The sequence below is a fragment of the Lagenorhynchus albirostris genome, chromosome 21 (assembly GCF_949774975.1).
Source record: "Lagenorhynchus albirostris chromosome 21, mLagAlb1.1, whole genome shotgun sequence".
NCBI classification, from domain to species: Eukaryota; Metazoa; Chordata; class Mammalia; order Artiodactyla; family Delphinidae; genus Lagenorhynchus; species Lagenorhynchus albirostris.
In genome coordinates this window covers 12,081,660-12,094,035 of record NC_083115.1, presented here as the reverse complement: position 1 = coordinate 12,094,035, position 12,376 = coordinate 12,081,660, and the positions used below count along the sequence as shown (strand labels likewise).

The following is a 12,376-nucleotide window of genomic DNA, read 5'->3' as shown; positions in this document are numbered from 1 at the left end:
CGCTCGAGTTCTCTCAAATTATCCGCTCTGCTGATCTCTCAGTGAAGCAACCACCACTGCTCATGCGTGCCCCTGACCCGGAGTGCCTGCCCTCACTCCCTAGTTTCCGCGTCCTCCGCGTTCACTGCCCTGCAGGAATGACTAAACAGTGCCTCACAGCCCCAATTCAAAACTCTCAGGATTGAGACTCTTGTTAGTCCCACTGCTAATCCCATCAGCTCTAGCCAGGAAGGCAGCATCCTGTGGAGCAAGTGTGACGCTGCCCCTGGAAAGGGGAGCAGAGGCGGAGAGACACCCCATCTGTGTCTCCCGCTCCACTCAACTGAACATGAACTTGCTTGTCCGTATGCCTGAACTTCAGGAACTTTTCATTTGTATGAGTCTCTAGAATCTGAAATGAAATACTCTCATTTCCTATGGAGATGATAATTAAGAGAGAAAACTTATTGATCTTTTAGATCAAAATCTCCATTATGTTATCTTTATTGCAAACCAAGCCTTGAGGGATTTGTGTCACTTCCCATGTTACAGTTTCAGATCCTGGCCACCATCACTACCACTGCCACACACACCCACGTACTCACTAGCTAAAAAGACAGATGCCTCCTTGAATATTTAGCTTAAAAGTTGTCACGGTTGGCCTGTTGATTGATATCAACCATCTGAAGAGGTGAATCCCAACCTGCAGTGTTGCATATATATTTTATTTCACAAACTCTCTCCTGTTTCCAAGAGTACTGTGAGATTTGTATGTTTTTTTTAATGAATTTAAATGAATATGGCTTTGAGAATTAAGTTTGACCATTTTCCAGTACCCAGTAGGCTAATAATGGACGTGGAAGCCCCCATGGGGAATCTGTTCAATTGGACGAACGCAGGAGACCCACCCCGTTATCCACCATTCACAGTAGTGGTGGCTGCCGACACTCCCTTCAGCTTCTGATTCCAGCCAGAGTCTTGCTGTCATGGACTTCACAGGAGGGTCATCATCCCCCCCCCCCATTAGTGAGGAAGTCTGGAAACCATCAGCCTGTTACCTGAAAACTGGGTTTGCCTCTTTTTGGGCATCAAGCCAAAAGACACAACCAAGCCACAGATCAGGAGAAGGGTTTGTTATTACTTGCAGCAAGTAAGGAGAACACTGGTGATCTTTCCCGAAGCAGTGTCTCTCTGAACCACAAAATTGGGGAAGCTTTAAGCTAAGTGTACATGCATATTCATGAAGGGGCTTGAGCAGAGGAGAATTCAGCACAGAATTGGGTCAGAGGTCAACGGAGTCCAAGCTTTGGTTGATTGACGTCAGGAGTGTCAGGTCATTCCTCCTCTACCTGCGGGGGAGCCTTTGTTCCCGCAGAACCCAAAGACATTATTATGTATATCCCTTGAGGAAGAACTAGGACTCTGCTTTATCGTTTCACTATTGTTTGACTGCCTTTTCTCTGTTCCTGTATTCCTTTGTTCCCTTAGCATCATTAATTACTGAGACATGTTCAAGGGCGAGCATTGTGGCCAGACTTAGATCCCAAAATGGCTTCTTCTCATGTCAGGAAAGTCCCCTAACCTATCTGCTTACAAGCTCATAGGTCCTCTACCTTGGCTGTTCGTCAGCCCCCAGGCCAGACCTCATAGTCTCTGAAAAATTTAAAAGCTTTCCAGGTGACACACAGCCCCCAAGTTTGAAGACTGTTACATTTGATGGAATTTTCAGACAAAATGTGTGGCATAAATTGCAAAACAAGGGTAGGGTTGTTTTTTCTGTTTTGTTTTCCCGTATTTCAGTTTCATTATAAATATGTCTCATTCAGTACATAAAATTTTGGGGGAAAAAAACCATATACAACCCCAAAATAAGGAGAAAACCACTGGTACCATTTAATCGTATTTTCTACTAATGTTTCCTATCCATATATATATATATTTTTTTTTTTTTTTTTATTAATTTATTTATGGCTGTGTTGGGTCTTCGTTTCTGTGCAAGGGCTTTCTCTCGTTGTGGCAAGCGGGGGCCACTCTTCATCGCACGCACAGGCTCAGTAATTGTGGCTCACGGGCCCAGTTGCTCCGCGGCATGTGGGATCTTCCCAGACCAGGGCTCGAACCCGTGTCCCCTGCATTGGCAGGCGGACTCTCAACCACTGCGCCACCAGGGAAACCCCTATCCATATATTTTATATAACTAAGGCCCCAGTGTAAATACACAAAGACTATTTGGTTTTATTTTGTACTACTTGACACTGTAAGGAAGCATTTTCCAGGCAAGGCCGGCAGTATGGTTATCAGAAAATTAGAAGTAAAAATCCTCCCATCACTTTAAGGTCCATCCCTCCCACCCACCTTAGCCTCACTAGGTCAAAACAAGAACTCGCCACAGTTAAAACACAGAAACAGGTAGTCAAGACTTGACTGGTTTTACCTCAGAGGCTACCGGATAAGGGCTCTTCTAATAACAAAGCTTCCATTTGGGGATACTGAATTGCCTTCCCCTTCAGAGTCTATGGGCCACTTGCTTTGATGTGCAGTTCCCTTTAAACCTTGCTTGTTAGGCACCTGGAAATTCCTGAGACGATCTTTAAGTCAACAATACAGATTTCTGAGCCTTGACCAGACCTGATGTCCCCTCCCTGCCTCCCCGAAGCTTCTTCCGAAGGCAGTCTGCCTGGGGTGATAATGGGATCCCAGCCCCAGAGGGAGCGCCCATCCCGACTTACCACCACCCAAGGGCCAGAAGGGAGCTGCCAGCTGGAGGTGGCTTTTCCTGCCCTTGAGTGAAGGTGTTCGTTGACCCTCTCAGACTTCTGACAGCTCCCTCAAAAACTGCTTGCCAAGGCCAGGAGTCCTTGTCAATGGTCACCTGTCCTCTCTGGAAATCTGTAAATTCTCTTTGAATAGTTTATATTTCAATTAGGTTACTGTGCATAATTACGGAGGGTGACTCACGGAGAAATGAAACAGCTTAGAGAAATGATCACATCTATACTATATTTATATGCACACACGTAGACTGTCCATAAAGTACAAGTGTAAAGATTATGTGTACGTGAAAAAATACTATAAAGGAGAGCGAGCCAGACTTCATTCTAGATGACAATCACCCCACCTGTCCCTTATGATCCATGGGCAGGTGTGGAAATGACACACCCTCCCTCTGAAGCCCCACCAGACAGTACAGATCGTTTTCAACTTACAGTGGGGTTACCTCCTGATACACCTATCATAAGTTGAAAATACCGTAAGTTGGAAATGCATTTAATACACCTAACCTACAGAACGTCATAGCTTTGCCTAGCCTACATTAAACATGCTCAGAACACTTACATTAGCTTACTGTTGGGCAAAATCATCTAACACAAAGCCTACTTTATAATAAAGTGTTGAATATCTCATGTCATTTATTGAATACTGTACTGAAAGTGGAAAACAGGATGGTTGTCTGGGTCCAGAATGACTGTCAGTGTATTGACTGTTTACCCTCATGATCGCAGGGCTGACCCGAAGCTGAGACTCGCTGCCACTGCCCAGTGTCACCGGAGAGCATGCCGCCAGCCCAGGAAAAGATTAAACTTCAAAATCGAAGTACGGTTTCTGCTCACTGCCTATCACTTTCACGCCATCCTAAAGTCGAAAAATTGTAAGTCAAACTAAGCTGGGGACCATATTCTGTACTTGGTAGCAGAGGAAAGGCCTTTGCCCCTGCAGAGCCCAAGTCAAGGCTTTCCAACTTTGCGTAAAATACCGCTGTCTTACAAAGTAAACGTGAGCAGAATAGTTTAACAAGAATGGCTGTTGTCTTTCAGGTAAACCATAGATTCTTTAGAAGTTGAGACAAACTAAAGCCTTCACGATCAATCACTCTCTAAAAAAATCATTCCAAAAATGTACTTCATTCATCAGAATGCTGCCTTTTTCCAAAAGAAATTTGAAGTGGGTTAAGGTAAATAATGTGTACACATTAAGATTAACAAAGTAGGGGGGCTTCCCTGGTGGCGCAGTGGTTGAGAATCTGCCTGCTAATGCAGGGGACATGGGTTCGAGCCCTGGTCTGGGAGGATCCCACATGCCGCGGAGCAACTAGGCCCGTAAGCCACAACTACTGAGCCTGCGCGTCTGGAGCCTGTGCTCCGCAACGAGAGAGGCCGCGATAAGTGAGAGGCCCGCGCGCCACGAGGAAGAGTGGCCCCCGCTTGCCACAACTAGAGAAAGCCCTTGCACAGAAACAAAGACCCAACACAGCAAAAATAAATTAATTAATTAATACCCTGTCTTGAAAAACCTCACAGAGACCCACAGAGTTACTCTATTTAAAAAAAAAAAAAAAAAGATTAACAAAGTAGGGACTTCCCTGGTGGCACATTGGTTAAGAATCCGCCTGCCAATACAGGGGACACGGGTTCGAGCCCTGGTCCAGGAAGATCCCACATGCCGCGGAGCAACTAAGCCCGTGCGCCACAACTACTGAGCCTGTGCTCTAGAGCCCACAAGCCACAACTACTGAGCCCGTGTACCACAACTACTGAAGCCCGCATGCCTACAGCCCGTGCTCCGCAACAGGAGAAGCCACCGCAATAAGACACCCACGTGCCACAACGAAGAGTAGCCCCCACTCGCCACAACTAGAGAAAGCCCGTGTGCAGTAATGAAGACCCAACGTAGCCAAAAAAAAAAAAAAAAAAGATTAACAAAGTAGACATGAACAGAGCAAGTGGGAAAATGAGGCGAAGCAGACATCCTAACCCCGAGAACTAGCTAACCACTGTGACTGCCGGTCAGACTTGGCTTCAAGAGCAAGTATACAAGGCAGTTAGCAGGAAACCTGGAACGTGATAAGGGCTAATAAGTCATAGACAGTATTATTATAATTCATAACCAGTATTACATTTCTCAAATACCCATTTTATTTCATCTCATGAAGTTGCAGCTACATTCATTTTTAAGGCTTTAAAATAATTTTGGAACAAGATGCCATTGGATTGGAATCTTCTGGTACAGTGCAGCACCAAGCTTGCTCTTCTAACTCAGGATCATCTGAGCCTTGCATTTCAGCAATTAAAAAAGAATGACTGGGAACTCCCTGGCAGTCCAGTGGTTGGAACTCCATGCTTCCCTGCAGGGAGCACGAGTTTGATCCTTGGCCGGGGAACTAAGATTCCACCAGCCAAGCAGCACGGCCAAAAAAAAAAAAAAAGATTAAACTAGCAATGTCCTTTTCCCATACGTTTAGCTCTTCCATCTCTGACTGGAAAATTTGGAGGCAACAAGGTCCCCAGTATTTTGGTCTGCAAAACATCTCTGTGATTCTTGGTAGCCATGACAAATAAGAAAAAAGAGTAACTTCCATTGTTCCCATCACATATAATGGAAGGTTTCAACTATAATAAGACTCTCAAGAAATATTTCTAGTGCAGGTCAGAGAGACACAGAATCGAACCAAACAGGATTTTTCTGTTATCTGTCATCTGGATCTGAGATGCTGCCCTCAAGAACCAACTTGTATAGCCAACGGCCCTAGTGCAGTCCCTGCGAGTCTCCCAGAAATGCCTCATGTCGGGGTCTGGAGTGAGTGTCACACTTTATACAGCAGACGGTGGCTGGCACCAGTGGCACCATTGCAGACATTAGGAAAACTAGTTGATTCCACCTGGGCACAAAGGCCAAGTCTCTCTTCATATGCCTCCTATAGCTCTTCCTTTTTGCCTTCTGCCAAATCCTTAGGTGAGTCCATCCTGTTTCACCTGAGATGATACCAGAAGGAGGTTTATAAAAGCATTACCTCTCCCCAGGTACCTAGCACAGTGCATGGTGCACACTCAGTAAGTAAATGAATGAGAACCAAACAACATCCAAACAAAAATGACCCTAATAGTTTCCAGTTCAGTCCAGAAAAACAAAACAACCCCACGGCATTTAAAGAAGAGAATGAGTTGTCAAATAAAATTGTCAAAATGAGACCCCCTAGATTTCACCACATAGGCAGCCTCCTGCCTCAGTCAGACCTACCTGATGCCCCTTCATCTCTATGATCATCCACCTCTCCTCATCTGATCAGAAACTGTCATCAGCTATTATTATTTAGCAATTCTGTCTTAATGAGATTAAGAAGATTGGGGGTGAGAGGAGGGACAGCAGATGGAATATATTCTATTTTCTGAATTGATAAGAAGAGAAAGGAGGCAATGTAGACATGGTCAATTTCCATCATTAATCAAATTGAAAATACTAATTTCCTGAAAAGAAAATTTGTGGGTTCGATGTCTCTTTACTTTTTCTCAAAAAATCTGCATTTGGTCCCAACCCACCAAGTTGAATGTAATTTTCTTGGATTTATCTCAGGCGAAAAACTACCCTATCTCGCTTCGTTCACAGTTAAGAACCTCTAAAAGCTACCTCCTGTCTATTGGAATTTTTATTTAACCAAAGGAATAAGCATTAATACTAATATATGTGTTGTTTACACTGTGATTATGCAAAGCGGAGAAAGTAAAAGAACAATTTGACTTGTAGAGTCTTTACATCATTGTTAAATTCTCCAACCCTGTCCCATCACATCCCCACACTAAAAATCTTCAGAGGTGATTATCAAACTTCATACATGTATTTTAAAAAGTTTGTTTGCATTTATAGAACATGATCCCACCTGTGATGTGAGCCTAGATACACAAACCCTATTTCACTATTAGGATTTTTGTTTGTTTCTTTAAGTAAAATTTCCAGCTGACACATGGTAGATGTTAGAGGTGCTTAACCATGAGGGCAGCAGCTGGTGGCCAGGATTAGAACATGCCACGCTGGTCTTCAGAGAGCGAGGGGAGAGCCTTTTTCCCCTGACTGCTGAGCGGCGGGACCTCCATCAATCAGCCCAACACCCAATCTCTCAGCTTACAATCGACAGATTCTTAAGAAGTTTTTTCTTGCTTTTCTCCTGGAATGTTCCTACCCCAAGATCAAAGCCACGCTCAGAAATATTGCTACATGCTATCTACGCTGATTTTTTTTTTTTTTCAGTGCAAAGCAAGGAAGAGTGGCATTGGCCCAGTAGTCCAGAAGCTCTTATCCAAGAGATGAGTGAAGGGAGGTTCTAAGACCCTCCTTGTTTTACCTCTGATCCCAGAGGCTTGAACCCCCAAAGGTCACGATGGTGGCCTCCCTTAGAGCCGTGAAGGATGGGCCCGGAGCAAACTAAGCTGGGCCTGGATGCAGAGAAGTTAGTACACGGGTCAGGGCACGACAGTCCAGGTTGCTAGGGCTGACACCCCGTCCCCCGCCCTCCTCCCCACCCCGCCCGCCCCATTCCCCTTGCTCCCTCTCTGCCAGCCTCCCCTCACTGGCTTCACTGGTTTTACTTGCCCTTTAGCCAGCCCAGTCCGTCCCACAGCAGACTCCCAGCCTCTGCCCTCTCCTCGTCCTCTTCATACCGGTTTCCACTGGCACCTCCTCCTCGACTGCTCTGTCCGGGGCCCTCCGTGAGTCATCTCACCCATGCCCCTGGCTTCAGCTGCCTCCAGTCTGCTAATTGTGGCCCGGATTTCCAACCTGGCTATCACCTGATATCCAAGCTCCGGCCGTCTTCTAGAGAGCACCACCCGATGGCCTCCTAGCCCTGCATTCAACGTGAGCTTCCACCTGACCAGCCTCCCAGAGGTGCCTCACGGGGGGGGGTCTGGAGTGAGTCCCGCTTGATTCCGTCCCAGTTTATACAGTGGCTGCCACCAGTGGCACTATTGCAGACGTTAGGAAAAACTAGCAGATTCCATCTGGGCGCGAAGAGCAAGCCTCTCTTCATGGGCCTCCTGTAGGTCCTCCTTGTACCTTCTGCCGAATCCCCAGGCAGCTGCCTCCTTAGAGTCACCTGAGATGATACCAGCTTATGAAGCATTACCTCTTCTCAGGTATCCAAGTGCATGGCTTCAAGGACCTGTTCTCCCAAACTAGCAAACTTTCTGTCATGCGCTATTCCTTCCTACACAGTCACCAGCCAGCCCAGCTCAATCCTAAGTATCTCGAGACACTGTCCCTTTCTCTCCGTCCCACCCACCGCCTGAAGCAGGCTTCATCACCTTCATCCTGTAACGGCTTCCAGATTGCTTTTCATCACTCCCCCGTCTCTAGTCATCTTCCCAAAACACAGAATCCACCACGCCTCCACATGTTCGATGACTTCCAGTCTCCAGCCACACCCCGTGTCTCCCGGCCCCAGCACCCCACCCCCCTGCATGCCGTCAGTCACACTGTCTCCTCAGCTCGGAATGCTCTTGTCTCTGCCTGTCAAACACCCACTCACCATCGAAAAACCCAGTTCATCACAAGCACCCCAGTCCCTTGGGCAGAGTCAACAGCTCCATGGGCTGGACCTACCTCCTGGAGCTCAGGGCTGTTCCCCTCCTCACTCACTACCTACCCGACTCCCAAGTGCGATGCTTCAACGGGCCAGGTGCTCAAAAATGCCCGCTGCCTTCGATTCCACCAGAAAAAGAAAGCTGGGGTCACAGAGCGGTTTCCTAACAGTCTCATTACGTTGTCATTCTCTCCTGTCCTCACAACAGATACTGTTTACGTGAGAATCTAATCTGCTGGATATTTATTGAAAAGATTTCTAGAAGCAAAGAACAAGCTCTTATGAGGAAACTCTCACCATGGAAGCCTGTTCGGGTGGTAACAGACACCAGCCGCCCCCCGGGAGGGGTCAGTCTTTACCTGGATAACCCGGAGCATGGCAGGGGAGGGCAATGAAAGGAGGAAGAAGGAAAATTTGTTTCCATTAAAAGGTACCGGTGCTGTAAAAACTCCAGGGTTAGAACCCCTATCCCCGTAACAGCATAAGAACTCCTCATATGTGTCTAGGTGTACAATTCTATTAGACCGATGGAGAAGTAATGGACTTAATAAACTGCAAAGAGCAAATGACACTACGTGATGATCAGATAAGGACTCTGGGGGTGGGCAGGCTGGGCTGACTCTGCTCTGCCCCCTCTCTGATCGGTCTCTCCGCCTCCCCGACTGCCGGCTTCCCCACTGTTTAAGGGGAGCCTGGCAGAGGCTGGATCACGGAAGGCCATGGAAGGCTGGGGAAGGGCTGGAGCGGGCAGAGAGGCCAGTGAGGAAGAGACGGAAATGTCATTTGGCTTGTGGGACAGCAGGATAATGTGGCACCTTCTCTCCATCGCTTTCTCCCCTGCTGGAATCTGGGCTCTGGTTGCCTCTCTCCTGGACTGCTTTCCCTGGTGACTAAGCTCAGTGTCCCACCGCCACCTGTGCTCGCCATCACTCTGGTCGCCAGGCTGCCACCAGAGCAGTGTCTCCAAGGGGCTAATGTAACCTTGTCTCTCCCTTGCTTCCCAGGGCCCTCTGCTATTACAGGATTAACCCACGTGCTTCCCAGTCATAATCCCTGCCCCTCTTCACCTCCCAACCCTGTTGATGGGTCTCGGCAAGTCAACTGTTGCCTCTGTGTACTGACTGGCTCTGCCCTTCTCTTTGCTTGGAATCTCCTTTTCAAGATTTAGGTCATGTGTCTTGTCTTCAAGGAAGATGTATATACACTGTTGACCTAAAACAAATAGAGTGCCAGATATTTCTCCAACAAAGATGGGTTTATTTGGGATCAGCAAAGAATTGTGGAGGGGAGCAAGACGCCACCCCAAAATGCCTCTTTGTCAGGCAGATTATTTCAAGCTGAGAACAGTCAAGGGCCCCAAAGCTCAGAACCTTTGACCTTCTCCCTAACTGCCTAAAGGAGTTTGCATAGCGGGCCTGTTCCCGGAACAGAGCTGTCACCAGAGACATCAGCAGAGAGTATGGGCTTGAGTGGTGGGGGAAATGCCTAGAGACCCGAGTCCACGCTGGGTCCCACTGTCTCTGCAGGCCCAGCAAACATTTATTTACTAAACATTTGCTTTTCCATCTCCATGTGCATTGCCTTTCTCCCCTTTGAAGTCCCAAACCACTACCCCTAACATCCTTTTTTGGCTTTAGCTGAAGATGGTACTTAAGGTGAGGGCTTGGGTCATTTTCATGAGTTACTCAGTTTTCCTGGGTCTCTCCCATGTATACATGTTACTGGACTTCTGTTTGATTTTCTCTTGTTAATCTGTCTCATGTGCATTTAATTCTTAGCCAGAAGAACCTAGAGGGGCAGAGGAAAATTTCTTACTCCCCAGCAATTGCAGTTTGGGGTCTGCAGCCATGGTGAGCCAGGGGCAAGGGAAGGAGATTGCTTTTATGGGACAGGGAGGAGAGAAGTTGGGGAGCTACAGTAAACAAAGAGTCTATGGCTTTTCATTGGCTGAGTGCTAACCAGGAAAGGAGTCTTTCTTCTTCCTGGTGGGCTCTGCTGTCATCACAGGCCCTGAGATCTCCCCTTTCTGGTCTCCCAACTCCATTTAAAATAAATTGAGGGGGACTTCCCTGGCGGTTCAGTGGTTAAGACTCCAAGCTTCCACTGCAGGGGGCACGGGTTAGCTCCCTGGTCCGGGAACTATGATCCCACATGGCACACAGTGCCGCCAAAAAAAAGGAAATAAAAGAAATTGAGGTTTCTGTTTATTAATTTTTACAACATTGACACACACAGACACACTCAGACACACATATAGACACTCTCAGACACACATATAGACACACACAGAGACACACACACACAGCCCATACTGCACCATACTGTAAGACTGGGCTAAATCCCTTCCCCGGGCTCTCCTAGCACCCAACCTCTGTCACTGAACTGACCAGCTTTTACTGACAAATCTGTCCTCCTATCTCGATGATAAACCCTTCCGGGTCAAAGACCATGTCCTTCGCAACTTTAGCACCCTGCTTTCCCCACGCTCTATCTGGTTCAGAGTGGGCCGTCAATAAAGCTTTGCTAACTGAACCCAACCATAATTCAAGGCAGGCTGGAGGGACTGGGAAACAGAATGGCTTCCAGGGTGACCGAATGTAAAATTGATTCCCCTCTCCGAATCCCTGGGCAGACTGCAACCTTTCACAGCAATGGACAGTATCACATACCCTCACCCTTCAAGTCTTATCCTTGCCCCTTAAAGCACACATAAAAATTGGACTCCTTGGGCTTCCCTGGTGGCGCAGTGGTTGAGAGTCCGCCTACCGTTGCAGGGGACACGGGTTCGTGCCCCAGTCCGGGAAGATCCCGCGTGCCGCGGAGCGGCTGGGCCTGTGGGCCGTGGCCGCTGAGCCTGCGCGTCCGGAGCCTGTGCTCCGCGACGGGAGAGGCCGCAGCAGTGAGAGGCCCACGTGCCGGGAAAAAAAAAAAAAAAAAAAAATTGGACTCCTAAAACTCAGCCATTCGCTGTTGAATTCAAGGCCTTTCCCCAATTTGAGATATTCCACAGAAGAAATCGAGCCATTTCTAGGTAGCCGAAAGGAAACAGAAAAGAGACTGACTTAAAGCTTCATTCAGCTCTCACGTCGTTTCCTATTCATCTCCTACATTAAAACCTTTTGAACGCGGAAGCTACATCTGATTACTCTTCCTGTTTCCCACAGCTCCTAGCAGGATGCTTTGGATATGAATGGCAAAGCACTGGAGGAGAAGACAGGATAGGATGGACGTGGGCCCTTTGGATTTGCCAGAGGAAAAAAATAACGTGTAACTTGGAAATGTAATAAAACCTTCAAAAGTACGTACCACAACCTATGTCCATTGCAGGAACTCGGCTGTGTTTCTATCCATTCCACGCAGTTTATGCACCTGAGTCGTCTGCTCACCTGTGTCACATCACGGCCACGAGCACAGGCTTTGGGACCACACAGCTCTGGGCGGAATCCCAATTCTGTCACCCACCAGCTGTCCACCCTGGGGCTCAGGGTCCTAACCTGTAAAGAGACGATGACACACCTCACAGGGAGGGTCCAGCACTCAGCTCGGTGCCAGGCACATAGGATGTGCTCTATAAACAGTCGCTATTTGATTGTTGTGGTTGTTATTGCTATGTGGGTCCTCAGTATATTTGAAATGAGAGCAGGGATTCTAAATTAGAGCAGGACACTATTCAAATATTGGTAGAGGTTTGGCAGTTTGGAGAGGTATAATGGGAGAGATCACACCTGAATATATGTAGAGACAAACAACAAATTAGTTAAGAAACTTGTTAAAACCTAAGACCGGCACTAAGCAGGGCGCTTCCTTGGCAAAACAGGGCAGGTGGGGAGGAGGGGGGTCCAGCTCGGCCCGCCACGTGGAACAGGACAGGGAAGGCATGTCCGGCCACTGACAGAGTCTCGGGTCTCAAACCTCATTTAGGTCCCTGGTGGCAGCAAGTTCCCACCTGGAGAGGGGGAAGCAGCCCAGGAAATCCAGGGATCAGGCGGTCCTGAGTCTGGATCTTAGATGCCCTGTCCAGAATTACACCTGGGGCCACACAGATGC

At 47.7% G+C, this 12,376-nt stretch overlaps 1 protein-coding gene across 1 annotated transcript; it reads left to right on the top strand.

Moving 5' to 3' along the window:
* Positions 1-3,441: 3,441 nt before the first annotated feature.
* Positions 3,442-11,613, top strand: LOC132512798 (uncharacterized). Its single transcript, XM_060136717.1, has 6 exons — positions 3,442-3,628; positions 7,349-7,457; positions 7,791-7,883; positions 8,538-8,646; positions 10,108-10,179; positions 11,494-11,613. Exons 1-6 carry the CDS (start codon positions 3,442-3,444, stop codon positions 11,611-11,613), a joined length of 690 nt encoding a protein of 229 aa, XP_059992700.1.
* Positions 11,614-12,376: the final 763 nt, after the last annotated feature.